Source organism: Notothenia rossii (assembly GCF_949606895.1).
Source record: "Notothenia rossii genome assembly, chromosome: 3".
Taxonomy (NCBI): domain Eukaryota; kingdom Metazoa; phylum Chordata; class Actinopteri; order Perciformes; family Nototheniidae; genus Notothenia; species Notothenia rossii.
Genome location: NC_136901.1, coordinates 56,655,318 through 56,683,274, shown reverse-complemented (window position 1 = coordinate 56,683,274; position 27,957 = coordinate 56,655,318). Strand labels below are relative to the sequence as shown.

At 41.9% G+C, this 27,957-nt stretch overlaps 2 protein-coding genes across 28 annotated transcripts; one reads left to right on the top strand and one right to left on the bottom strand.

Annotated features, from left to right (window-relative positions):
- On the bottom strand, positions 1 to 9,422 carry LOC307031638 (E3 SUMO-protein ligase KIAA1586-like). Of its 15 annotated transcripts, none has more exons than XR_013806021.1 (13): positions 8,605 to 9,171; positions 8,412 to 8,495; positions 8,161 to 8,331; positions 7,641 to 8,070; positions 7,366 to 7,535; positions 7,017 to 7,255; positions 6,672 to 6,929; positions 6,380 to 6,588; positions 6,073 to 6,165; positions 5,804 to 5,956; positions 3,939 to 4,099; positions 2,735 to 2,924; positions 1 to 2,531 (listed from the first exon to the last, which is right to left on the bottom strand). XR_013806021.1 is itself a non-coding variant. In XM_079668904.1 (11 exons), exons 5-11 carry the CDS (start codon positions 7,370 to 7,372, stop codon positions 5,743 to 5,745), a joined length of 912 nt encoding a protein of 303 aa, XP_079525030.1. In that variant the 5' UTR covers positions 7,373 to 7,535; positions 7,641 to 8,070; positions 8,161 to 8,331; positions 8,412 to 8,495; positions 8,605 to 9,171; the 3' UTR covers positions 5,140 to 5,742. The 15 variants fall into 15 exon arrangements, 13 of the variants coding, with proteins under 13 accessions (XP_079525030.1, XP_079525027.1, XP_079525038.1 ...); XR_013806022.1 differs by having other exon boundaries at positions 6,073 to 6,280; positions 8,605 to 9,170; XM_079668904.1 differs by lacking the exons at positions 1 to 2,531; positions 2,735 to 2,924; positions 3,939 to 4,099 and adding an exon at positions 5,140 to 5,753 and having other exon boundaries at positions 5,862 to 5,956.
- LOC307031641 (uncharacterized protein) lies at positions 4,728 to 27,957 on the top strand. 13 transcript variants are annotated; one of them, XM_079668917.1, is made up of 9 exons: positions 4,728 to 5,103; positions 11,366 to 11,472; positions 18,959 to 19,013; positions 19,394 to 19,456; positions 19,553 to 19,627; positions 21,045 to 21,116; positions 21,434 to 21,496; positions 22,073 to 22,144; positions 22,906 to 27,957. In XM_079668917.1, the coding sequence occupies exon 9, from the start codon at positions 26,454 to 26,456 to the stop codon at positions 27,066 to 27,068; it is 615 nt and encodes a 204-aa protein (XP_079525043.1). In that variant the 5' UTR covers positions 4,728 to 5,103; positions 11,366 to 11,472; positions 18,959 to 19,013; positions 19,394 to 19,456; positions 19,553 to 19,627; positions 21,045 to 21,116; positions 21,434 to 21,496; positions 22,073 to 22,144; positions 22,906 to 26,453; the 3' UTR covers positions 27,069 to 27,957. The 13 variants fall into 13 exon arrangements, 2 of the variants coding, with proteins under 2 accessions (XP_079525043.1, XP_079525042.1); XM_079668916.1 differs by lacking the exon at positions 4,728 to 5,103 and having other exon boundaries at positions 10,612 to 11,472; XR_013806029.1 differs by lacking the exons at positions 4,728 to 5,103; positions 18,959 to 19,013; positions 19,394 to 19,456; ... (3 more) ...; positions 22,073 to 22,144; positions 22,906 to 27,957 and adding exons at positions 11,856 to 14,531; positions 14,711 to 14,960; positions 15,117 to 15,187; positions 15,624 to 15,752 and having other exon boundaries at positions 10,612 to 11,472.

Sequence of the window (27,957 nt, the reverse complement as noted above, 5' to 3'; positions counted from 1 at the left end):
TTTCAAAATGGAACAAAAGGCGAGCTTTAATCACAAAAAGCTGGAAAAACAAGAATCCAAGAAAAGGTACAAGGCACGAGGTAGCATCCAAAAAAATAAGGGACTGTGACCAACATGAAGGGAGACATGAACGACAAAAAATGAACCAACACTGAACACAGGAAGAGACAAGACTAAATACAGGGAGGGGTAATCACAAGACGAGAAACAGCCGGGCAGGGGAGGAGAAACACAAGGGCCACAGGTGAACACAAATGAGACAACTAGACACAACAGGGAAACTAACGACAGGAGTAAAAACACAGGGAAAAGGACCAGACAATAAACCAGTAGGAAAACATGACAGGGAGAACAGCAAAACACCCAAACCTAGACATAAAAACGTGACATAACATGAATATCGTTATACATCATTGCTTTTGCTCCCTGAACAGTTTGTTTAGTAGCTTCAGATATTGAAGAATAAGGAGTGTATATGCACATTTTGGTACCTTGAGACATTTCCCTCAGGGCTGGATAAAATCTGAATGCAAGTGCAAGATGCTTCTCTTCAGGAGAGAATGTTTCCTCTGTTCCTGATCAAGTTATGGACATGAATAACACAGATTTTCTATAACCCTGGTTGCTTATCTCCACACCTCCTCCTAAATCATTCGTGGCTAGATGAACTTCCCAAGCTTTCTCCATATCTCGCATTATTAGTTTCTGAGCATGGGTCATGTTGGAACAGAAGTCACACTCTGGTGGGGGCTCTGAAGGCCCCCCTTCTGCTCCAGCGCGTCCTTTTGTGAGTGGGTCAAATTAACAGAGGAAGAATTCAAAGCAACCAGGGTAAGGTTATAACAAATATGCTGTTTTAATGGTAAAATATACAATACAACAATATCAACATCAATCACGAAGCACTCCGCAACAGCAGCTTCAAAATGCAGAGTACTCCGGCTCTGGTTCCTCCAGCTGGAAAGACTTACCATCTTGGCCGCATGAAGAAAAGAGACCGAACCAAAGGAAAACACAGCCTTTCATACAAAAAGCCACAAAAGGCATAGTGTGGATGCTCCCCTGAGGGTTCATCCATTGGTAGAGGCAAACATGAGGGCGTGTGTAGCCAATCAGCGCGAGCCAGCCAGGAGACCCGGGAAACAAAAAGTCTCTTCAGTTTGATGAAAAACAGACACCTTCGGTGTCCGGCACGACCCGACTCCAAATAACAAGTATGTTTATCTTATCTTACATCTTGCAGCCAGCACACACACATTCCCTGTCTGTGGCCCCCTTCCACCCTTCAGTTTACAACACACAAGTTAACAATATGTTTTAAGATATTGTTGTTATAGTTGGATTATACAAATATCACATGTGAGTTACCTCAATATCAAATAATAATGAGGAAAACATTACCTTTGCTCTCAAGCAGTCCTACTAGTGCTTCTCAAATAGTCAAACTTTACACAGGCCCATTATAGAGAAAACACACTCATTTCGTCCTGCCGCATTCCAGAGATTTAGACTGTCTCCAAAGAGTATTCCTTTGCATATTTCCAGCTTATTTTTACACAGACTGCTTATTATTGATACAAAGTAATTAAACACACACATATATTTTTAAGATCTGTAGATTTCCCTGATATTTGACATGCGGTATTTAATGGAGAATGTCTCCTCCTCCACAACTGCTCCTTTTTCATACAGAGTAATACAACATGTTTAAGCACATTTCTCCACAATGTTGTAGCAATTCAGTACCCACAACATGAATATATAAGGTGACATTAAAATGAATATATCACAATTCCCCCTTTTGATCTTATAACAAAAGATCAATTTACATAAGACATTGGAAACATAACTACTGTCCTTCTTTGCCATTGTTTCTGTTCCCCAACAGTATATAAATCCATCAGAAGCTGGGATTTAGAGCACTTTAAACATTTGGGAACAGCCCCTCATAACAGTTTCTCGTGACAGTGGAGGGAGACCAAAATATGTTAAAAAACTGCGTCCTTGTCTGCCGCGTCATCATACTCATCCTCTCCTTCTGCCCAAGCCAACAAGGGGATTTGGTACGGAGGGGGAGGAGCAGCTTTTCCTTCAATGGGGTAACTGATTAATCTGATCAGAGAGAAGTAGACTCCTCTGATTCCTCGTGATTTCCCCCAGCCCGCTGACGGCCGCTTCCGAGTCGTCTGCTTTAGGGATGTCCGCGAGGTCCTTCTCCTCCAGTCCGCTGATGACAGCTTCCGAGTCGTCTGCTGTAGGGATGTCCTCGTTGACGATAGCCAGGTCCGTCCTGATGTGTCTAGGGTCCTTCCAGGTGATTTGCCCGCCGCACACTGGCTCAAGTAGTACCCGCTGTCCCCCTTTTCTCCTCGGCGGACGGCATGAGATGTCCTCTGGGTCACTCAGTGGGGGCCGGAGAACCTGGGGTTGAGCCACCTAGGCCTGATGACCTTCAGCCAGACGAACTCTGCTGTGTCGGCCTCCTGCAGTTTGAGTCCCCCTTTTGCGTCTGCAACCTGTGTGGAAAATGTCTAAAAAATGTATAAATTAAAACAAGACATATGCAAGCCCACTTATTTTCTAGCAGCTGAATGGGAATCATCACTAGACTGAATCTTGCACTGTGAAATTCAAGATTCATCTGGCAACAAAGCTATTTCCTCCTACAACATAAATGTCTTTAGTCTAAAATGAGGAGTCGCTCATTACTCTTTCATCTAAAAGAGGTACTTGCCTTTAACCAGCATGTTGCGCAGTCTGCTATTTTCCTTCTGCAAAGTCTTGACCTGGCTCTGGAGTTCTCGGATTTTGGTTTTTTCATTACTTGAAGATTCTCCTGGACTCCGGGTTCCTTGGGCAAGTTGTTTTTCTTCCGTAATGATTTCTTCCTCAGTCCGTCTCTGAGCTGCAAGTGTGGGCTTTTTCTAAAAGGGAAAAAAGTAGATTTTCAGGGTATTACACTATTATTATCATTTTAAATAATGTCCTATTATTATAAACAATTAACATACAGTATATTTTAGCTATTTTTAGTTGTGATGTCTGTTTGCTTCCCTTGTCGCAAATTCTGATCGCTCAGTGATGATACCAATGCCCATAGAATCGGAGGAATCTCAGCTTTAATCGGATATCTTGAATGTGCAGTTACGATAAGTAATAAGGGTATTTTTCCCTTGAGTTCTGTGCGTTAGCATTTTTTTGCTCAGGGCTCATTTAGATGCTTCTTGTGAGACTTGTGCTTTGATTGTGTGGTTCATCTCTTCAGTTAGCTGAGTTTCTAACCGTTAAGTGAGTATGACACATTAATAGGTTTTTAAATATTAAGAAGCCCTGAGACACAGTTTGGTGAAAAAACTACCCGCCAGAGCCGGATTAGGGTCCTCTCAGGCTTAACAGGTTAACAAACCATGCACCACGGCACTCTGGAGAAAAGTATAAGGTTGGAGAAGTAGTTATTTAATTTAATCTGGCTTCGTATGATTAAAAACTAACCGACGCAGTCCTCTATTGATATTGTTGTGAGTGGTTTTTCTGACAAAATCAGAGACGTAAAACGCTGTGTTTTCATAAGAAGGCACGTAAACGGTTACGTCATAACGCAAACGATGACGCAATAATTCACCTTTGAATCTGCATCTGTAACAATGAGTGGACCAAATAAATGAAAAGTCAACTGAGTGCCGAGTGTGTTTAATGAGGAGTGGATAGCTAAATCTTTTTTCACCGATCTGCTGGCCCGGCTGTCAAATGTGAAACTCATAGCGGCCCCCGAGCAAAACGTTTGCCCACCCCTGGTCTACACACACACCAGGGTTCATACACTTTTTCACCAATGATTTTCAATGACTTTTCCATGACTTCATCTAATTTCCATGACCAAAAAAATTACTCGTAAGAACCCTGACACACACACCCCACTGTACACACACACACACAACCTTTTTCGGAATTTCACAGTCTCCGTCTCCACTGGGAATTATATCCTGCTCTTCATCATCATCACCGAACAGGCGTTTGGGTTTCCTGGATTTCTTGTGGTCTTTTGGCGTGTCCGCTTTAAAAAGTTCCCGCTCTGCAGTTTTCAGTGTAGACTCTTTTTCTACATTAATAATAGAAAACAAAAATAGCCAAACATCAACGCCATTACAAGCTATAAAACACTGAATACTTCACATATTGTATTAATAATGTGTTCCATTATTGATTATTGAAACATGACGGCGAATTTAGTCAGCTAACAATATCAGTGCACTGCCAGTATGTATGGTTAAGTTAACGAGGCGTTCTGGCTACCTCTGTCTTCTTTTCCCCTCAATATCTTAATGTATTTAGACATTCTTCTTAAAAAAACGAATTACGATTTATGGTGGGACAATGCTATGGTTAAGGTCTGGTTAGGTATGTGCACAAAAACATGCTAACGTTACAGCTGGCTATACATTGCTAAATGCTAACAATATTAATTGTACCTTCATAGCATGCTGTCAGAGGAGTTTTCTAATGTAAGCTATGCTCATTGTTTAAATAAAAATGAATAGCTGAACTTTCTTGCTAACTGCAGCACCACTGCATGCTCAACTTGCCATCCATTGACAGGCTTCTTTGTGTTAGCCATACGATATTCTACAAGATATGACCTGCTGGAAGTATCTGTCTGGTCAAAGTCAATAATCCAGGTTAGTGGTACAATGCTAACCGCATCTCTGTCTGGTCCCTGAGTCCAGGACACAAGGGAATATCGATAGTTTGACATTCGATCCAGTGAATGACAAGGTGAAAGTTAGCTTCTTCTTCTTCTTCTTCTATGCTGTGAAAATTAGCTATGAATTTGGCGATCTTTTCAGCTCAACTTCCGGTTGTGTGCACGCAAGATAAGTCCCTCCCACATTGGAGAAGACCTACCAATCACATTCAACTTGTCCGTCAGTCGCGCGCAGTGGCGCACCTCCCCCACAACCGTGCGCAAACTACTATGTCCCAGGGGGGAAATGGACCGACTAAAAAGGAAATATATTCTCCCTGGCTCCGATAAAACGGAGATTCCGCCAAGAACAAAACGGTGGAAAAAGAGGTTAATGTTTTGCTTCATCCTCGCCAACTACGGTGAGAATCAGCATGTCGTCACTGACGTTGAATCAGAAACCAATCAGCCGTTAGCTGTTAGCACACAGAGCTCACATATCATTATGACTGTTCAGAAACTGGAGAAAAGTTATACATGTACAAACCACATAGGCCTACTGTCTGTGTCATGGCGAATACAGTCGCTGGTTTATTTATGTCTTTGGACGTTGTTGTGAGTTTGGACAGAGCAGATACAGGTTAGACCTCCATTCAAAAAACACGCATTTTAAAAGGTTTTCGCCTGTTGTCTTCAGTGTTTCCCACAGATCTGAAATATACTTGGAGGGAAGGTGCCAGGGGAGGGGGCTGCGAGCGGAGCGCGGTGCGAGCGGACCGCGGGGCGGGCTTTGTGACGTGCAACAAATGTGACAAACAACAAGTTTTAACAACATGTTTATTCATTAACTTTACATTACTGTATGGCAATATTCATTTTGTACAAAGATGGCACTGTTTTTCAGAGCACTTCATCCGTCTGGGTTTGTTGAAGAACAGCTCCAACGCCTGTGTGTATGGGAACGCCTCTGGTGCTGGTCCACTGACTGCTATCCGCATACATGCAGCCAGGTGCTCCCCTTTCATGCAGCCAGGTGCTCCCCTTTCAGTCGGTTTCTCATGTCAGTTTTCACCTGTAAAACAGACAGTTTGTTTTTAATGAACTATACAGAATGACACTTACCCTTCTCATCGTAGAAAAATCCCTCTCGCAGTTTACACTGGAGACAGAGATGACCAACCCCGCTGAAGAGAGAAGGCTGAGGTTTGGGTATATTTCTGCCCATTCGTCCTTCTCACTGGCCAGGAGCTGCATGATCTCAGCTTGTGTCTTGTCCTTCAGAGATTAGCCAAGGCAGGGCAAATGAGTATACAGTATAATTGAAACATTTACAGATGTCAAAACAAGCCATTCTAACCGTCAAGTTCATATTAATTTAGGTATTTACCAACCTTAAATGTTCCTTCAAGAACATGCTGCTTGTAGGAGGTCCACTCTTGGATAACTGTGGCATCCTGCCCTGGGATGAATTTGTTGGCAAGGGTCTGCAACATTGAAATGTTGGTTACATCATTGGAGGTAACTGCCTTTGGACCCAGGACACTGAAGGCCCCCAGCACTTCAATATGCTGGAACCTGCTCTCAATGTTGCTCTCCAGGCTGCAGATGTAAGGTTTGAGGACCGGGAATTATATTATACATTTTTCAGTTCAAGGAAAATAAATATTGGAATGTAAAAGTAAGAAGGGATGTATTTACATCTCTGACAAATCTGGCCCACATATCTTCCCGGGGGCGCTCCAGAATTCCGTGTGCCCTCCTGATCCTCTCCTCCTCTCCGGCAATTCTAAACGCCCAAGTCCACCTGGGTTGTCCAAGTCTTGGTGTAGGCGAGCAAGTAACGTTCCGGGGAGTGGGGTCTCGCCTGCCTCCAGAATTCTCCTCAGAGTAACAAGTGTGACTGGCACCTAAATGTGGAAAAAGACAACAATATAATAGGATGGATAATGCAAATAACTGGGAGCATCAAATGCATTTCTTTGTAATCTACCTGCTCCTTTATGTGGAGAAAGTTCACATCAGCTCTCTGAAACACCTTGGACAGCATTGCAATGTGGGGCAGCACATCTGCCTGAAGGTAGAGGGCAGCCACAAAGCGGTATGTGGCACAGAAGGTGTATAGACCTTTGGCCACTGGGCACTTCCTTGTGCTCGCTTCTTCTGCCAGAGCAGCCAGCACAGCTGTAAGGTTCCTCTGGAGGTTTTGAACGGCTAGGTGCTGCGATAGCCACCTTGTATCTTTCACCTCCTAACAACAAGTAGAAACACTGGTAAGTAAAATATATGTAAATAATATGACACCACAATAGTATTATGAAAATAGGTGAAAACACACCTTGACTTTCAAGTCGTTCAGACCAAGAGTGGTAGCGGCAGCACTCAGTGTGGCTGACCTATTTGCACTATTTCGGAAGAATAGGTGCAGTTCCTGCAGGTGGTTCCTGAAGTTTGCCATATACCTGACAGCATTTGAGGCATCTTTGCATGCCAGTGCTAGTCTGTGAGCAGCACACGCTACAGAAACCAGCTTTGGAAAACTGTCTGTGAGCTGCTTTGCCACTCCATTCAGACGGCCTAAGTTTAAGAATTAAATGAAGTGTTGAGGGCGTCATTTTGTTTCCTTTAATAACAGCTGACAATACACATTTCACACAATCCATTAGATTTAACAATAAACTCCATACCCGTCATCACTGCTGCACCGTCTGTCCCGAGTCCGTAGAGCCTGTCTACCGGGAGATCCTTCTTCTGTAATACACTCTTGATGGCAGCAACAACGCTGTCAGCTTTCCCATCTTCCAGAGTCACCAGGTCAAGGAAGTGGTTGAAAACATAACCCTCTTTATCCAGGTGTCTAAAATAAAAATGTATAGGTTTTCACACATATTAATAAATATTAAGTTTAACTAGGCCTACATCTTTATTTAAATGCACATCATTCCTTTAAAAAATACCCCACCTAACATGTAAATCCAGCTGGCGGGTTTACAGATACATCTGTGATTTCATCAACCTCTAGGCTGTTTGCTTGAGATGACCTTATCTCTTCCAAAATAGGCGACTCTACTATCTCTGCAAGGATCTCCAGCATTTCATCCACTATTCTGTGTGATTGATAATTGTCTCTTTGATCCACCTGAGAAAAAGAGATCATTTAACATTTAGCTGGTTAAAGTTCTTAGTTTCACAAGCATCATTTTGTACTAGGTTTACCTTCAGCTTTTCAAAGTAATCACAACCCAAAAGCTGAGCTAAACTTAAGAGCTTAGGGTAGTTGGTGTGGTGAGCCATCTCATTCTTTACTAGCCAGTAAAGACATTTGAATCCACCTATGACGGCCTCATGCTCCATAATAACTGTGGGCTCAAAAGCCTGCATCACTGAGTAGCCTAGACCAAGGGCAAATACATCATTCATTATATGAGCCAAACATGGTTGATAGGTTGCAGAAATTAGCTTTACATAAAAAAATGATATACCTGATGCAAGTGAGACCTGATGCTTTACACTATATTGATGAGGCTCTGAGGAGATGTGGCGCTCAATATAATCCTTGCGGAAAACAAGAATCCCAACTTCTATGAAAGCCCGTTTTAAGGGGCCTTTCTTTATTAGAGGCTTGTGTTGACTGCAGATTCGGCAAAACATTTCTTTTTAAAAAGAAAAACGTGTTAATTCTTACAAAAAATAAGTTTTATTACAAATATGAACTTGCAAATGCCATTCATACCATGCTGGGTGAGGTAGAGCCAATTCTTGAACTGTGGCATTTTGAGCCAATCAGGGTTTCATCCTGAGTGGCGATGCTTGGAATCTGAAAATAATGCATTGGTATTACTGCATTTAAATGGTAGAGTTCTCCTTGCTATTATACTATGTCTGTGTATGTGTCTGTGATGCTTGGAACTGTGCTGCTTGTTCACCTGCACCTGCTTGTACCACACTGGGACCTGCTGCTGCTTGTATCACACTGGGACCTGCACCTGCTTCTACACTGAGACCTGCTGCTGCTTCTACCACACTGGGACCTGCTGCCTCTCCCTCAGTACTCTGACTAGTTGTGCCAGCATCTTCACTGACCACCGGCTAGAATTGAAAACAAGCTTGAATCTAGTTTGGTCTCTGCATTGCAACTCACTGTTGACTGCAATTGTATAATTTCAGGTCAAATTAACCGACATATATCATTATTGAGACTTATGCATTTATTATTGCCATTGCAAGCAAAATGCTAACATTGGCTAAGTTATCTGTGGTCCCTCTTCCTCATCGTCACGCCGTATTCTCTTAAAATATTTTTGAATACTCATATCTGAGGAGTAATGCAGGGGAAATTAACAGTCTAACCTTAGCTAATGTTAATCTGTGTCCTTCTAACTGGCATAGCCCGAAGAGAAAACACATTATAATCTTTTTTATATTTAATTTAGCACACGTAACTTGAACGCAGCAAAGTTGGCCTGGTTACGTTAAATACACTCTTAGTTGCCACTAACTTAAAATAATTCGAATCTCCTACCAAAGTCAGAAAACAACAACACAATAAGGAGAAAATAGTTACTTTACCTTAGTGTCCGCGTCTTCTAAATTAACGTTGTCTTCTCCGTTTCTCGTTTCCCTCCACGTGATGGCAGCACGAACAGGAGGTGTCGAGCGAGGGATCATACACTAGTTAATCGATCGCAGAGCGAACAGGGGGGGATTATTGTCCCCTAGTTAATCAACCGCAGAGCGAAGAGGCACAGGAGACGTAGAGCGAGGGTTCATTGTCCATTAGTTAATCACTCGCAGATGGCGTCGCTCGCGGACGGATACAAAAAATAAAAAAAGGTCCGAAATATACTTGGGCGGGCCTTAATATACCTGGGCGGCCCGCCCAAGTATTAACATTGTCTGGGAAAGACTCTTGTAAGCACACTTGTCGAAGCATTAATTCATGGTTTTTACTAACCGTTATCAGCATGTACAGATGTAGCGTTTCATTTCAGACGCCTACCCGTGCGGGTCCGTGATCTGCACGGGGTGGGCCTCTGCTGAAAAGGAAAAACCCCCCGCAGGACTTGATTCGCCCCCTTGATAAATAAATGTAATTTTAATGAAACCAGCTGGAATGGATTATGGATCCACCAGGGGGAGCCGTGAAAAGCTGCCACACTGGAACTCATGTGAAATAAACAGCTGATAGATCTACAGGTATCTGATATAGCGGATATTTGTTAAGATCCATATGTCACGGATAGGATCATATTCTGTGATAAATAAGAGACATGTAATCATTTACAAAACATCACCATGTTTTTATTTGACAAAATAATGTTGTTTAATTCACGTAGGTGTAAGTACAAAACCATCGCTATGTTTTTTCATCAGGAAATGCAGCCCGGCTCAAACAAACGATTTTCAATCATCATCCTCACGATCATTTAATGTATCATATGTTTGCGAATTGAAATGAATGCACTAATACATGCAGTTTAATCCACGTGAGTTTACAACAACAAAAATAATCGCCTTGTTTTTATATCACATCCGACCGGAGGAAAATGCAGCACGGCTCTCACTACCGATAATCCTAATCCCACGGGCAAACAATAATATGTACAGTGTTAATAGTTTACTGTATTATTAGTGTCTAATATTACTGCTATAACAATCGCACATTGAGTTGTTAAAATCAGACCGTTGTTTTTTTGTAAACAGTCTGAATGAAACGGCAGCTCTCAGGTGATCAGGTGTGTGTTTACCAGTGTTGGGACTAACGTGTTACAAACTAACGCACACAACTACCTTTTGCTGTAACTAATAACGTTACTAGTTAAATATTCCCATTCAGTAACGCAGTTATAGTTACTGTGATTTAAATGGGTGCGTTACTGCGTTACATTATGTGATCCAACTGAACCGAATATCCCTGCGGATGTAATTTACAGGCGAATACAGCGATGTCCTCTCACAGTACCATGGAAAAGTGAAAGTGACCAGAGAGGAGTGATGATTGGTTAACGCGGGGTAACATTTCAGGGTAAGCCAATCAGAGACAGAGTTGGGCGGGTCTTGCCTTATGGGGAAAATACACAGACACAAAACCACTTGCTAAGGCTAACACACACACATACACGGCAACGTCCACCCCCAGCACACACACTATGGCAGATGCAAGTATCAGCGAGAGCAGCAGCGCATTTACAACTTGGAGATATAACCACTATTTTCAATTTGTGGGGATAAAGGACGCACAAAATATTACGGTCAAATGTAAACTGTGTGCAGGACAGAAAGCATTGTCCACATCGAATAACAGCAATGCCGATCTCCTGAAGTCGCCAAAGACCCCACCGTCTCAACCACCGGCAGTGACCCAGATGGAGCAACACCATCTAAACAGCCCAAAAACGATTTTTTTAAATCGCCACATGTCACCCAGACTCAACTAAACAGATTGATTGCTGAAAATAGTTTGTTTGTCTTCAGTGTCAGTCTGACCGTTTATTATTATCTAATTGTTACTGCCAAAAGAGTGTAGTTCTTGTTTAATTGTTACACTGCCAAAAGAGTGTAGTTGTTGTTAATGTGTACACTGTGGTGATTGACATTATACACCCACGGATCTATGGGTTGGGGCAGCGCCGTATAGACTGAGAGTTACGTCATCTCCGTTCACTCCAATGGACCACTTTTTTACAGCAATGGCGGATCGTGGAGCCTCTCAATCGTTCCCCGGAAGTTAGCGCCAAGGCTAGCAGAGCTGTAGAGATGCAGCATAATAGACCGTTTGTGACGGACTTTTAAAGGTAAGAAGAAGTTTAAAGATTTATATTGCGGATATTATCAATACATCTGATTCAAATTAACATGTTTATTAAAGGATGTCAGTGGATTATCCCTAAATTAGTAGATTTAGTTTACAGATAACGGATAAAGCTAGGATACCGGATCAAGTTAGCAACACACGTTGAACAGCCTTTTAATTGTAAATTCCGTTCTCTTAATGTTATTTCTTCCAACGTTGTTGAATTAGAGAAGAGGGGCTTATAAACGGGATTGTATGTGGGGTGGAGGGAGTTAAATATTAGATAAATATAACTTTGGTGCGTGTAAGAGTGAGTGTTTTTAGCAGAGCCATATTGTGTCCTTGTGATTATGTTGATTATTACCTGTCTGTATAATGTTGCAGCTCAGCTGATTTTGGATTGATGGCAAAGGAAGAGGGACTTAAAGAGCCTGTGACACGAGTTTCCCCCATCATCCAAACCCATCAATTTGAGTAAATATTGTCCCCTTGAAAACCGTTACTGAACTGATTTTGGATATTTGTACTTTGATGACCATTAATCTGCCCTTCAATGTTGACAATTTTCTAGATCTTCTCGGGGATTCTTCAAGTCCCGCCAAATTATGTGTGATGTCATTGCGGGCACAGCGCTCCAGCTGCACCGTTCAGGATCCCAGCATCTGCATGTAAACGCACGATGGGGCACACAGCAGCAAGCTCAGACAGCGATGACAGTTTAATTTTGAACGTGTCTGAGAGCTCATATGAGGCTGAAGGATCGGTTTATTTTGTATCTGTTAGAAGTTTAGGAATTAGGTGCGTCAATATGGGCGATCATACGGTCATGTAGCCAGTGGTGGACTGGGACTAAAAATCAGCCCGGGACTCTCAACCGGCCCACTTCGGTACCACTAGTAAATTGTCAACGGGGGGAGTGGGGGATGTGCTAGTGACTTATCCGACCGGCCCACTTCGGTACCGGCCCATCGGGATTCATCCCGATGGCCAGTCCGCCACTGCACCCAGCCCAGCCCACGTAAACTGTCAACGGGGGGAGCCTCACTGCGGGGAAACGCAGGGGACCTAGTGTCCCGATCGGAGTGGGAATAATAATAATAATAATAATCCGCGCATTTTACCCATTAATTTCCCCAACATTGTGGTAAAAGAAAACACACGTTTAATCCATGTTGGTGTACTACTACAACCAGTGGTGTAGTGGGGATGTTTTTACTGGGTGGACGGGTTGGTGGGTGGACGGGAGACACTATGGACGCGGTCGTGAACTGTCAACGGGGGGGGCTTGGGGACCTCTGTGTCGCCTGTCAGCGCAGCTTACATGATGCCGTTTAGACAATATAATAATAAAGGGCGGTGCCGGCTGTCAGCGAACCGATCCGGCCTTTCTGCGCGACTATCACTCAAATGCGGGACATAGTCTCAATGTGTGGGACGCGGGACAAATAATAAAAATGCTGTGTGTGCATTCCCGCACAGTGCGGGACACCTGGTCACCCTACACACACAGTTCTGCCCCTCACACACACACACTTCAAATCAAGTTGCATAAATGCTTGAGCTACGTTTTTATTATAATTACTGTGAAATCTGCCTATTATGTTTTCGTCATTATGACAACAAACACACACTTGCAACTGATAACACTGGCAATGATTTTAGATGTATTAGACTATTAAAAAAAGAAATCATGCTTCAAATAAGTGGAGGTACGGCGTACCCCCGCGTCCAACGCCCACTACACCACTGACTGCAACTACAAAAAGCTAAGGTTTGTTTTCTCATCATGAAATGCCGACCGGCTGAAACAAAAGATTTTTAAATCATCATCCTCACGATCATTTAATGTATCATATGTTCGCCGAATTGACATGAAAGCACTAATAAATCTAGTGTAATCCACTTGAGTTTACAACTACAAAAATAATCGATTTGTTTTATCACATCCGGCAGGAGGAAATTCAGCAGCTCTCACTCCCGATTTTTAATCCTAATTTAATCATCATCTTCACCACGATCATTTATGTTTATGTTCGCCGAATTGACATGAAAGCATTGACAAATATGAATATACTGTAGTCAACTTCGTTAAAACGTTATTAACGTGCCTAAACTCAGTAATTCACCATTTCTACGCATGACAACACACTTTGTCCGTGTTTGGCTCTCTCGCCGCACAGTGAAGCGTTCCCGCATTGACGTCACTTCCGGCTTCCCCCAAAACCTCAAAATGAGTCGAAGGAATTTTCCCGCGATGTTCGAAATTATTGATATTTATCGGAACGGTATCGCTTTTTCTTTTTTAAACTGACGGTTCGAGATTACTGGTAGCCCACTCTTTCATTGCACAACAGTTGTTGGGTTCGTGTCACAGGCTCTTTAAGTGAGAGTGAAAACACAAGGTAAGTTTAATACTACTGTTTTATATAAGTAAGCATACTAAACATGTATTCTATCACTGTATTATATAAGTAATCTTTTTAGTAACCTACTGTATGGTAGGTGGAGGGGCAGTGATGTTACAGGTGGAGGAGCAAAACTGCAAGAAATCAAAGTTTGTTCTCCAGAGAAGAGGTGGATTTCACTTCATTTATTTCATCTTTTCTAAAGATGTGGAAATGGCAAAAAAAAAAACTTGAGAGCTGTAACCAAGACAACTGTAACAACATGAGTAGAGAGCCACCAAGGTTTTTCAAGTCCCTCTCTTACTCCATTTTGCCAACCCAAACTTCCAGGTACATGACGGGACACCTTGCTTGTTTTTGTTGTTTGCGCTCCTCTGGCTGGGTGCTGGCAGGTGGAGGGCAGTGATGTTGGCAGGTGGAGGGGCAGTGATGTTGGCAGGTGGAGGGGCAGTGATGTTACGGGTGGAGGGGCAGTGATGTTAGCTGTTACACACCAGGCTCAAACTTAACACATTGCATCTTTCTTTGCAGTGTCCTTATTCCTGGAAGGGGAATCTGCAATTCCTGCAGAGTTTTGTAACCCGTTGGTCTGCACCTAAAGAAAATTTTTAAAGCCTTCTTAATTGTCTCATTGCTCCATTTCATCCCCCTTGTGGTGAGTCTGCCTAATGCCTTAAGTTGGTCTTTTTAAAACGTTTTCTTATATTTGTTGTCCCTCATTTTCATTGTTTTCTTGAGAGCTGCATTTTCCTTCCTGATTTTTCTTTGTGCAGACTTTGCTTTTTTGGTGATTCCTTCTTGGCTCTTTAATTTTCTCTTTAATTTTTTTAATAGATCTGTTTGACTGGCTGCTGGTTCCCTCGTATGCTGACTGGCTGCTGGTTCCCTCGTATGCTGACTGGCTGCTGGTTCCCTCGTATGCTGACTGGCTGCTGGTTCCCTCGTATGCTGACTGGCTGCTGGCTGAGTGGGTGGTGTCCACCCTCCCCGTCTCTCCTCACTAGCCATGTCCTGTCTTTCTTCACCCTCACTTTCATTTCTCTCAGTCTCCTCATCCCTTCTTCCCTCAATCTTTGAGACCAATGTAAGTAGAAGAGATGGCACTGTAGATTTTCGAACATTTAAAATATTATACCACTTAAAAATAAGAAATATGACTTTTGTTACTAAGAGTTCATACTTATTATACCTGTGTCACCTTTCACACTATAGCTGTGATCATGAGCTATGGGCTTTGTAGATACAGGTCCCAGGGTGAATCGTGGTGCAGGGGCCCTTCTCTTTTTGACCACAGGGCGATGCACGAAGATGGTGGGTATAGCCTCTGCTCTCAGCCTAGTCTTGCCCTTTGTTGTCTTGACAAACTGGTCTGCATCAAAATGTGCCTGCGGAGTGACTTGAGGTTACTTCACACACAGAACAACTCAGTTTTGTCTGCCCACATACATATTCCATAGTGGTTGAATACACAGTATTAGGAAACACTTTATACTTACTGGACATGTTATACTCATTACATACTGTATATAAAATATGACCAAGAATGTGAGACAACTTTATAGAAATTCATATCACATCTGTTACTGATGCCATTTGTCATACTTTGTTAAACTCACAAATAATAAAGTTCCATAACTTCAGTTGGGAACAAAGACCACACCTTATCTCCCCAAGGCAATTTCCCATCCAATAGGTGTGCTATATAGGTGTGTATAACCCTTTCTCCTGTCTGTTACTCCCTCTTCAGCACAAGAACCAGGGGAATCAATGGAGCCTGAATACCTGTACTGAGACCCTCACCCTGCACCCTGAGTCTCAACTCTGTGTTTTTCAAGCCTTTCCCTGTTTTTTTGTATTAAACAAAACATTAAGCTTTCCCAATGGTGTGGTTTTCGTTTTGTGAAAAAGTGCAAATGCAGTGTTTGTATATAATTACCTCACATATTTTTTTGCTGTTGGTCGTGAAATTGCTCCTGCTGACTTGAGCCAGCCATTTTTTCCTGCGCTTTGTGTCAGTGGGGAAGCCGTACATTCGTACTCCTTTCTCGGAGCGATTTGAGCATCCCCAGGCAGCACAGCAAACCATGGTGGCGACTAGGAGGCAGCACAGCAAACCAGGACAACACGGAGGAAAAGGCACAGACAAACTGCATGATATGCTATTCAATGTTTATTGAATTCCATGTATTTGCAATGGATGTTCCTAAAACAACACATTTAACATCATCATCATGCTGCTGCTGCTGCTGCTGCTGCTGCTGCTGCTGCTGCTGCTGCTGCTAGTCCTTTGATAGTCACCTGTCGGTCTCTTGTCCTTTCTGAAAGCCATAAAGATGACATTAGTCATTTAGATAACTTGTGTCCTAAATTACCATGGGATTACTGAAACTACCATGAATTTAAGAAAATGGTAGAAATTAATCTAGTCTGAATTTTGAAGCATTCCTTTAGATCCCCTCCCTCTAAATATATCAATAAACATTAGAAAGTGATGCTCCTGACTACCATACAAGTTTAAGAAGATAATATTGGTTTTAAAGAATTCAAAGCTATAAACGGCAACAGGCTCTTTAACCAAGGCACTGTTAGCATAACATGTAAACTAGTTGTTCACACTAATCCTAATATTATCACTTAATATTAGCAAATTCTATTTCATTTTTTAAAACATATTGATGTAAATACATACACATATCGATTTGTTGTATAAATATTGCAAATCAAAACCTTTATTCACTAATAATTACCAAAAGTCGAAGTTCTATCTCCTGTTATCAATGCATTCACATTGCCCGCCATGAACTTCCGAGGAACGATCCTCGTCTACATGAACCACGTGACGATAACCGTTTTTGGACTTCCGCTGTCGTAACTCTTCTATCTATACGGCGCTGGTAGCGACACGAACCGTTAGCCCCGCAGTCAAGCCTCGTCGTTCTGATAGCTCCGCCCCTTCGCTCCAACCCCCCTCCCTCCCCCCACATCTACAGCTGATCTAAAGGTGAAAATTACTTTTGCGACACATTTATCGCAAAAAGTGTAGCAAAAGTCAAGACCGCAGATTCGTCGATTTATACTGCCACAGAGCAGATTCGTCAAGTTGTAATGACTGATTTGAGAGGTTGTAATAACCAAGTTGCAGTTGTAATGGAAAATATATTTAAAAAATATGTACTTTTCTGCAAGTGAACATTTCATCACTAAGTTCATTTTTTTTCTACAAGCTACAAAACCTTTTTTTTTCTTCTGTGACTTCAAATTTGTTTCACAGTTACGTGGATATTTTATACAAGTGGACATTTGTTTCACAGTTACGTGGATATTTTATACAAGTGTAAATTTATGCACACAAGCTCAGATTTTTTTTCTGCAAGTGCTCACATCAGGTTTTACACGCTCTCGCATTTTGCACCATATCTACCTTCATATGAAAGCACTGACAAATATGAATATACTGTAGTCAACTTCATTAAAACGTTATTAACGTGCCTAAACTCAGTAATTCACCATTTCTACGCATGACAACACACTTTGTCTGTGTTTGGTTCTCTCGCCGCACAGTGAAGCGTTCCCGCATTGATGTCACTTCCGGCTTCCCCCAAAACTTCAAAATGAGTCGAAGGAATTTCCCCGCGATGTTCGACATTATTGATATTTATCGGAACGGTATCGCACCTTCTTTTTTAAACTGACGGTTCGAGATGACTAGTGGCCCAATATTTCATTGCACAACAGTTGTTGGGATGCTGTCACAGGCTCTTTAAACTGTCGCACTTTCTGTTGTTTCTATCGCGCATTGCTGGTATGAAAGGTTCTGTGCCGGAAATATCAAACATTTAATAAAAGTGAAAAACAATGAACAAAACTTAACGTATTAATAATAATTAATTATATTTATTCTGTTTGGATGTAGGATTTTTGACTTTGTTTAGAGCAGTGATCTTCAGCAGAGAGCTAAGCGCTGTCAGACCGGACCTAACCCTGAAAAGTATTATCATTTGAAATTAATCATTATGTTATTCATATTAAATATATATTGTATTTTTACAACTTGTATTTAGAAATACTCTGTTGTAATTATTGATGCATAAATGTGTTCATCCATTCAATGTGGCATCTGCTATAATGGGGTTAATGTATGATATTACTTAATAATACAATACATTATAATATATGATATGATAATTATATTTTAGTTTTATTCATTTCTTATTTCATAGTTTCTCATTATTATAATTTTTATCGCTAATCTTATTTTTGATTTTATTAATCTGTTTGAATCTGTGCTATCCTGTTTTTCACTCTTACCCTGTTACTGTTTCAACTACTGAATTTCCCCACGGGGATTAATAAAGGTCCATCTTATCTTATCTTAATGTATAAATTGATTTTTGTAAAAACAGCCCAACAATATTACAAAAAATATACTGCATAAAGCAAACTATATACTTTATTTGATCTAAAATATTGATGTTTTTTCATTATAGTAGCCTGTGAAAACCATAACAAATAAGTGATTAAATGCTACAGTATTCAGCAAACACAACTGCAGAGCTGCAAACATTGCAAACAGACTAAGTTCTACAATACCCAGTTGTCTTTGTGTATTTGTGAATGAAGCGCCATCTCATGGTTAAATCCTGTAATTGAACAAATGGGGAAATTTGGCAACGCCCTCTAGCAATTTGGCAACACCCCCAGCCACTAGGATCCGCTGGGCTTTTGACTGGGACACACCCATGTGAGTCCTATCTGGAGTGCTACATCTGTAGTTATTTCGGAATAATTTTAAAACGTGTTTTACAAATGAATAATGCTCAAATATCTTGAAAGCTGAAAAGCCCCCTAAACTCATCTTTCAAATTCTCAGTTAGCTGGATTATGACTGTGATTTTTTAAACTTGGTACTTTCATGAAATAATTTCCAGACATAACTGCTAATTTCCTCAGAGGAGTCAACACATAGTAAATGTCATTATGAATAGACAAGCTTTTAGAGGGAAATATTACAATATTTTGGTGTTTGAAAGATACATATTAATTAAAATCAAGCATTCTTGTCATTTTAATCCTTTATCACAGGAAAACACTAACAGAGGCCAGCAACATTGAGATTCGTAAATCAATCCAGGATCTGGTGAGTCATGAACTTGTATAATATCTACATGTTTTTTTTAGACTTTTTTGGAAGTTTCTTGTTCAGTGTATCTATTCTGTCGACAGGCAGGCAGTACACTATATTATGCTTAAAATGGAGTGGAAAAAAACATCCGATACTCAGTCTTGTATTCTCAGACCCCTCTCCTGCAGCAGAGGTCATTATCAATATCTTGAAATATTTATGATACTTAAACGTTGACAATGCCAAGCTATTGGATTGGGTGTGATCTTGCATACTCACTTTGTAATATTCCTTTTAGTCTGGAGACAGTATTGGAGATACTGGTTTTTTTGCAAAATGTGTGCACATTACATATAAAGTGTTTTGGACCTAATATGTGGAAGCTTCCTTTTAAGGTCTGGAGCCCCATAAGTGGACTATCATCACAAAGTCTATCAGGAACTACAGAAGAAGTAGATGTAAGTGTCAGCCTATATGTTTCTGTGTTTTATACATATTTTGACTGCACGTAAATATGTCATAAGTTATTCAGGATGTTGATATTGTTTTCATAGAACCTGAATCATAATTCCTCTGACCACGACTTGGATAATGGCTCTGAAGATGCACATGATGTCAGCCACACAGCCGTAAGTATAGTGTCCTTTTTTTTTTAAATTGCAAATTTTATGTGTAAGGTTTTAAGATTATTTTAAGAACTAACCAAACTGCATCTTGCAGTGATGCAAATTAGTCGCTTTTCGGCGCCTCCCGCTTTTTTAACGCTGATTTGGGTGACTTGTGTAATTCGTTGAGAACCGAAGAGTTTTCTTTTTTTTTTGGGGGGGGGGTGACAACTTCTCACTTCAAAAAATAAGAAGAAATCTAGATCGCAAAATAATTAAACAAGCGAGTGACTATTTTTCCTGGCCGAGGACAGGTTCCTTGAACACAACACGAGCGGAGAGCACCGGAACGCCGCTCCAGCTCTTAAAGTATTACCCATAAGGAGCCTTACACATGCCACAGTGTTTGCGTGGCTGGGTCTTTAGTTGTAAGCACAGTGGCGATCCGTTGTTATTAGTATCTGGTTAGCTAGCTATGCTAACGAATTTAAAGAGCTTTTCTACAACCAGTCGGAAGAGAGCTCTCTCCTGAGAGGCTCAAATAACCTCAGCTCAGTGAGGTTAAGGCACACCTTGATATGATCATAGTTATTATTGAGACATTAGAGACTAAATGAAAAACAGATATAAAATACTATATGACAGTAAAACAAAGTTGTTATTAATAAACAAAAATACAGTTTAAAAGGGGAGTGATTTGTAAAGTATCCAAAAAGAAAAATCTGCTTACAGTTATGTTTCAAATGGGTGTTGAGATGTATCCATAGATCTCCTAATGTTGCTCTCAAAGTGCACCAGATTGATGCTTTTAACTTCAATATTTAAAAAAAATCTTCCCGGGGGAGCATGCCCCCCGGACCCCCCCTAGAGGAGGTTAGGCCTCCCCCCCCACTTAAATCATGTTCACATGGATAGGATACTAAATACATTTGCACACATCTTGTGTACATATCTTTCTGTTTTGGTGGTCATGCCACATCGTGCACATGCATGTATGCGTGAGTCATGGTGAGATATCTGGATTAAGAGGTTGCTTTTTCTTTGCACAGCATGAAAGAAAGGTGAAATGAATGGGCTGTGATTTTAGTTTTTTAAGCAGAGGTTGAGTTCAATAATTTGTACGGCCCTCTGAGGATGTTGTAAAAATTGAAAGGAAAAAGGTTCCCCACCCCTGCTGTAAATAATAATAAAAACCCTTGATTTATAACTTAACATCTCTGTCTCCTATTGATCTGAGTATATTATAAAGAATAGCCAGTTAATTGAAGCATTATAGCACAGGCCTTTGTCAGACGGTATATTACACTGTTTTTTTCTCTGCTTCGAATAGTTCTCTCTTTTTTCACCATACCTGTGTTTGCATCACTGATCTTGGTAACATTGGTCACATGCAGGTTGTTTTGTAGATTATGTAATGGATGATTTTGTATCTGTTTTTTAGATAACTGATGAATATTCTGAAGCCTGGCCTTCTCTCAGTGGGCAACAAAGTCTGTCAGGAGCAGAAGTCTCTGTAAGTTTCAGCTTTGTGGTGTGTTGCTGAACCATGTATTCTTTAGCAACGCTATAAATTATAGCAAGAACCTGGCCTGATTTTGCACTTAGAGAGTAAGAAAATACTCAATTTCTGCTGGTACCCACCCCAGCCAGCATAATAAAAAAATGAAATATTGCAAGTGGATGGTTGTACAGGGCAAGGCATAAGAGGAAATATTTTGCTGTAGGATTCAGGTCATTGTCTCAAGCCCTACTTGTTTCTGTGCTTGACTATTTCACTGAAGCTACTTAAAAACTGTAAGTTAATTAATACTTTATATTCTTACACAACAGAACCTGAATCGCTATTCCTCGGACAGTGGCTCTGAAGATGGGCATGATGTCAGCCACACAGCCGTAAGTTTAGCGTAATGTTTTTTTTTTAAATTTCACATTTTATGTGTGAGGTTTTAAGATTATTTTAAGAACTAACCAAACTACATCTTGGTAACATTGGTCACATTACATTACATTACATTACATTGCATTTAACTGACGCTTTTATCCAAAGCGACTTACAATAAGTGCATTCGACCAGGAAGATACAACCTTTAAGAAAACAGAATCATATAAGTACATCAGGTTTCATAGAGCCAAACATTTCTAGTGCTACTCAACTGGCATTTAGAAAGCCAGCCCTTTATTAGTATATAAGTGCTTTGTTAGTAATTCTATCGCTCGAAGTGGAGTCTAAAGAGATGAGTTTTCAGTTTGCGTCGGAAGATGTGTAAGCTATCTGCTGTCCTGATTACAATGGAGAGCTCATTCCACCATTTTGGAGCCAGGATAGCAAACCCACGTGTTTTTGCTGACGGGAACTTGGGTCCCCCTCGCAGTGCGGGTGCAGCGAGCTGTTTGGCTGATGCAGAGCGGAGTGCACATGCAGGTTGTTTTGTAGATTATGTAATGGATAATTTTGTATCTGTTTTTTAGATAACTGATGAAGATTCTGAAGCCTGGCCTTCTCTCAGTGGGCAACAAAGTCTGTCAGGAGCAGAAGTCTCTGTAAGTTTCAGCTTTGTGGTGTGTTTCACACTTATCATGCCATATCATACACACTTATCTGTGTCAGCTTCTTGAGCCATATGTTGCAGTTCCACGTGCGCTTACAGTCACATAGACTGTATTGTACACTGTAGGTGATTATAACAAATGAAAGTAAGCCTATTTACCGCTTTGACATTTGTTTTTATATAATTTTGTATTTGCTCCCAAATCTGTTTTACACTGTTGGGGTGGCAGCTGAAATCATTTGCTTTTTAGTACACCAGAGGTATAGCCAAGGAAATTGTGGCAGAACCTGTTGAAATCACACAGAAGCTATCTGGATAGATTGCATTAGGGCTAAGTGGCAAAAAAAAATTTGCTTGTATTTTGCAGGAACAGGTTCTTCTGAATTGTTCTGTTTGGCAGGCTGTGACTTAACTTGTATTATTAAAAAGGCACAATGCTCAAATGTCATAATCCACATTTGTCAGAATAAGAGATTTAGAATTATTGTCATGGTCATATTTAGCTGGTCGAAGGTTCAAATTCACAAGCTGCTTCCTCTAAATTGGTATCGGTTATAGTTTGTCCTAAAGTCTAGGCAGTTCCTCTAAAATGTAATTAGTCCTAAAAAAAAAGAATTCATTTGTAAAATATCTGTGGAGGTATATGGATCACAATGTTTGTGTTTAATGCATCTCTATTTTAGTATTTATTGTTTTTGTCTCTTATGTAATTTCCCCCCAAAAATCTGATTCACTTTTTTCTCCCTATTACAGAGCCTGCAGGCAGACTGTGATGAATTTACACCCAGCTATCCTACATCGCCACTCTTGTTTGAGGATGAATGTTCCACAGAGTGTGATTTTCCCTTCAGTGATCTACAAATTTTGAGCCCAGCGTCAGTCATCAAATAACTTAATTCCTGATAACTTTGATGACAGTGACGGTATTGGTGTGTTTGAACCGAGGCAGTCTTTTACAGACTCTGACTCTGAATCAAATCCTGGCAGTGGAGAACACATTTCCCCTGAATATGAAGACAGTATTGATGAATCAGTAAATGAGGAATCCCATTTGGGAGAAGCCGGTAATGTTAAGTTTCCTCAGGTAAATGAAGAGCCACTTTACACTGGTTCACGACTCACCAAAGCTCAGAGTTTTTTACTTATATTCTCATTTGTTTTGAGACACTCACTCATTGGTGTGGCCCTCTCTGATCTTCTAGATTTGATTAATATTCACTGTCCTGAAAACACAGTGTCAGCCTCAAAGCATCTGTTCTTAAAAGAGCTTAAGCCAATAGAAGGTCACCTACAATGTCACATATGCTGTCCAAACTGTGAGTATTACATTGGGGACCAAGTTAGTGAAGGGCAGTGTACTGTGTGCAACACAACGTGGGATAAAAACAGCTCACTGAAGAATGGAAATTTCTTCATATACTTACCAATCCAAACACAGTTGGAACATCTTCTTCAAAGAGGTGATATTGAAAATTGTCTCAATTCAGGAAAAAACACATGTAATTCAGAAAATTATGAAGATATATGTAGTGGTAAAATGTACCATAATCTGAACGAAAAAGGAGGCCCACTTGATTGTCCTCATGGATACTCCTTAACACTCAACTGCGATGGTGTGCCTGTTTTTAAGTCATCATTATATAGTATTTGGCCGTTACAAGGGATTGTAAACGAGCTTCCTTACCCTTTACGCAAAGAAAATGTTCTACTTTTTGGCTGGTGGTTCGGCAGCAAACAAATGTTAATACATTTTTAAAGCCGTTCACTCTAGAGTGTCAGAAGTTGTCAACTGTGGGCTTCAAGTTAAAAAGAAACGGCGTTTTGGAACAATGTAGACTTGTGGCAGCTCTTATGATGTGTGATTCAGTTGCCAGGCCCATTCTACAAAACATGACACAGTTTAATGGTCAATACGGGTGCAGCCTCTGTCTGCATCCTGGTGAACAAGTTCAAAAGGGAAAAGGTACTGTTAAGGCCTACCCATTCAAAGATGTTCCGAAAAGGGATCATGCGTAAGTGATGCAAGGGAGGCTCTGCGTACCAACAAATCTGTGAGGGGGGTTAAAGGGCCCACATGTCTTATAAACATTCCACACTTTGACATCATATCTGGCATGCCGCCTGACCATATGCATAATGTACATCTTGGTGTGGTTCGGCAAATGGCAAGTATGTGGCTGGACAGTGAAAACCACGAGAAACCATATTATCTTGGGACTAGAGTGACCGAACTTGACCAACGACTCTTACTTATTAGGCCTCCTTGCAATGTGACAAGAGTTCCCCGATCTCTTCAGCAAAGAAGGTTTTGGAAGGCTAGTGAATGGCAGAACTGGTTACTGTTTTACAGTATCTTTGTGCTAAAAGGCATTCTGCGCCAGGTATTTTACCAGCACTGGTTAATCCTTGTCACATTCATGTTCTTACTATGCAAGGACATTATTACAACAGAGGAGTTAAAAAGATTTGAAAAACTGGTTGTAGATTTTGTCAAACAATTTGAAACACTCTATGGAAAGCAAAATGTGTCATTTAACGTACATTTATGTCTTCATTTGCCTGAATCTGTAAATAATTGGGGACCTTTGTGGGCACATTCAGGATATATTTTTGATTCATTTAATGGGGAAATACTTAAAATGTTTCATGGCACTCAGTGTGTTCCTTTACAAATAATGAAAAAATTCACATAGACAAGTAGTGCCTCTTTTGAGAAATGATGCACTGAGAAATGCTGTGCCTGAATGCATTCAGCTGTATAACCACTTAACTGGTCAAAAAAGACTGAAGCAATTTGATAGAGTAGCATATCAGATTGTTACCCTTGGTTTGCATTATTCACGAAAACTTACTAGTGAAGAGATACTAGCCATGAGAGAGAAACTTTCAGTCACTGCAGATACAATTGTGAAAGTATTCAGTAGACTTCTAGTCAATGGACAACTGTATTACTCACAAGAGTTCACTAGAGTAGTGAAAAGGAACAGCTTCACTGTTATGTTACAGAATGGACACATAATCACGGTTTACTATTACATTATCATAGAGCAACAAGGTACCAGAAAATGCATTGCTCTTGGTAGAGAGTATGATGGATCACACAGTACATTGATTAATGTAGAAAATGTAGTTGGTCTGAAAAGACTATTGCGGGGCAGGAAACAGATCTTTGATGTGACAATGTTCAAAGGAAAATGTATGCTCATTGATCTACCACAATATGCAAGCCTCTATGCATGCATACCTCCAAGATGCAGTGGGGAGGATTGAAAAGTGCAAAGTTGGTGTATATTAACAAGCAAAATGGTGTCTATACTGCAACATGTTATTTCATTACATTATCCTTGAAATCCTTGAATATTTTTTGAAATAGACATAAATAGACATGACAGTAAGTCATTTTGATCATCTATTTACCCCTTTTGCTGTGCCGTGTTAGAGAAGGCAAGGGACCACATACTCATCACTAACACAGCACAGTGAGTGTCACGGTTTGTGAAACAAGCAGGACCCAAATGCAGATATAAACTGAAAATTCCTTTATTTCAAGGCTATGATATCTCTATACAATGACAAAACAGAACACTCACCGCAGAACTAGTCATGGAACAAGACGAACCGACCAAGACAGACAGAAAACCCAGAAATTAAATACACACAAGACTAATCACATAACAAGACACAGGTGAGGAGGGAGGAGAAAACACAGGGGCCCAGGTGAACACAATCAGACAATTGGACACACCAGGGAAACTAATGACAAGAGGAAAACACAGGGAAAAGGACCAGACAATAACCCAAAGGAAAACATGACATGGAAAACAGCAAAAACACTCAAACCTACAAAACTATAAACGTGACATAACATGAGAATCGTGACATAACCCCCCCCTCAAGGGACGGATTCCAGACGTCCCAAAAAAACAAAGTCCAGCAGGGTGGGTGGAGGGGGTCTGGAGGACGGGTCTCGGGCGGCCGACCCGGGGGCAAGCTAGAGACCAAGGTGGGGAACTCGGGCGGACGGCCTGGGGGCAAGGCAGAGTTCAAAAAGGGGAACTCGGGCGGACGGCCCGGGGGCAAGGCAGAGTTCGAGGAGGGGGTCTCGGGCGGACGGCCCGGGGGCAAGGCAGAGTTCGAGGAGGGGTGAAGACTACAGCGGGCGTACTCAGGGGACCGGGCCCGAGGGCAAAGACCGGACAGCTCTGGAGGCCGGGCAGGAGCCGGTGTCGGCAAGATCCCCCACGGAAGAGGACACAGGGCCGGCAGGACCCCCGGCAGGAGAGCAGTCTGCGGGACCTCCAATGGCACAGGACATGGGGTTGGCAGGACCCTCGGCAGAAGAGCAATCTGCAGGACCTCCAACGGCTCAGGACATGAGGTTGGCAGGACCCCCGGCAGAAAGGCAGTCTGCGGGACCTCCAACGACACTTGAGTTGGTTGGTTCGCCAACAGAACACGGGGAGCTGGCGTCGGACGGACAGCCAACAGGAGACGAGGTGCTGGAGTTGGCCGGTATGCCGACAGGACACGGGGAGCTGGCGTCGGACGGACAGCCATCAGGACACGGAGAGCTGGCGTCGGACGGACAGCCAACAGAACACGGGGAGCTGGCGTCGGACGGACATCCAACAGGACACGGGGAGCTGGCGTCAGACGGACAGCCAACCGGAGACGAGGTGCTGGAGTCGGCCGGTACGCCGAGCTGGCGTCGGACGGACAACCAGTCCTATAGCCGAAACTGGAGTCGGGACCATGGTTTCTGGGGCCGGTTCAGTAACCGGAACCATGGCTGCTGGGGCCTGTTCTGGATCCCGAACCATGGCTGCTGGGGCCGGAACTGGAGCCGGGATCATGGCTGTAAGGTCCGGTTCTGGAGCCGGAAACATGGCTGTGTGGGCCGGCTCTGGAGTCGGTAACATGGCTGTAAGGTCCGGTTCTGGAGCCGGAAACATGGCTGTAAGGTCCGGTTCTGGAGCCGGAAACATGGCTGTAAGTTCCGGTTCTGGAGCCGGAAACTTGGCTGTGTGGGCCGGCACTGGACCCGGAAACATGGTTGTAGGGGCTCGGGCTGCTAGCCTGCCCTTGCGACTCCTTCTCTTCGCAGCCGCCTGAATACTCCGTGGACCTCCATAAGCCAGACGAGTTCCATCATACGACTCCTGAAAAGGAGCAGGAACTGGGGAAGAAGCAGGGGTTGACGCCGGACGGAACACACCGAGACGTTTGTAGTCAGCAGGCTGGAAATCACACACTGAGAGAAAGTTCAAAATCCAGCCAGGTAAGAATTTCACCAAGTCTGGTTTCTCCATAGCCAACCGGTGAAATTCTACCAGAGCGGCCTCCTTCTGTCGAACACTGGACGCTCCCTTCCACCAATCAACGCAGCAAGCCAGATAAAAAGTAAAATGCTGCAATTCTACCTCAAACGGATCATCTGCTGGGTCCATTTTTGGTCGGTTCGTACTGTCACGGTTTGTGAAACAAGCAGGACCCAAATGCAGATATAAACTGAAAATCCCTTTATTTCAAGGCTATGATATATACAATGACAAAACAGAACACTCACCGCAGAACTAGTCATGGAACAAGACGAACCGACCAAGACAGACAGAAAACCCAGAACTTAAATACACACAAGACTAATCACACAACAAGACACAGGTGAGGAGGGAGGAGAAAACACAGGGGCCCAGGTGAACACAATCAGACAATTAGACACACCAGGGAAACTAATGACAAGAGGAAAAACACAGGGAGAGGGACCAGACTATAACCCAGAGGAAAACATGACAGGGAAAACAGCAA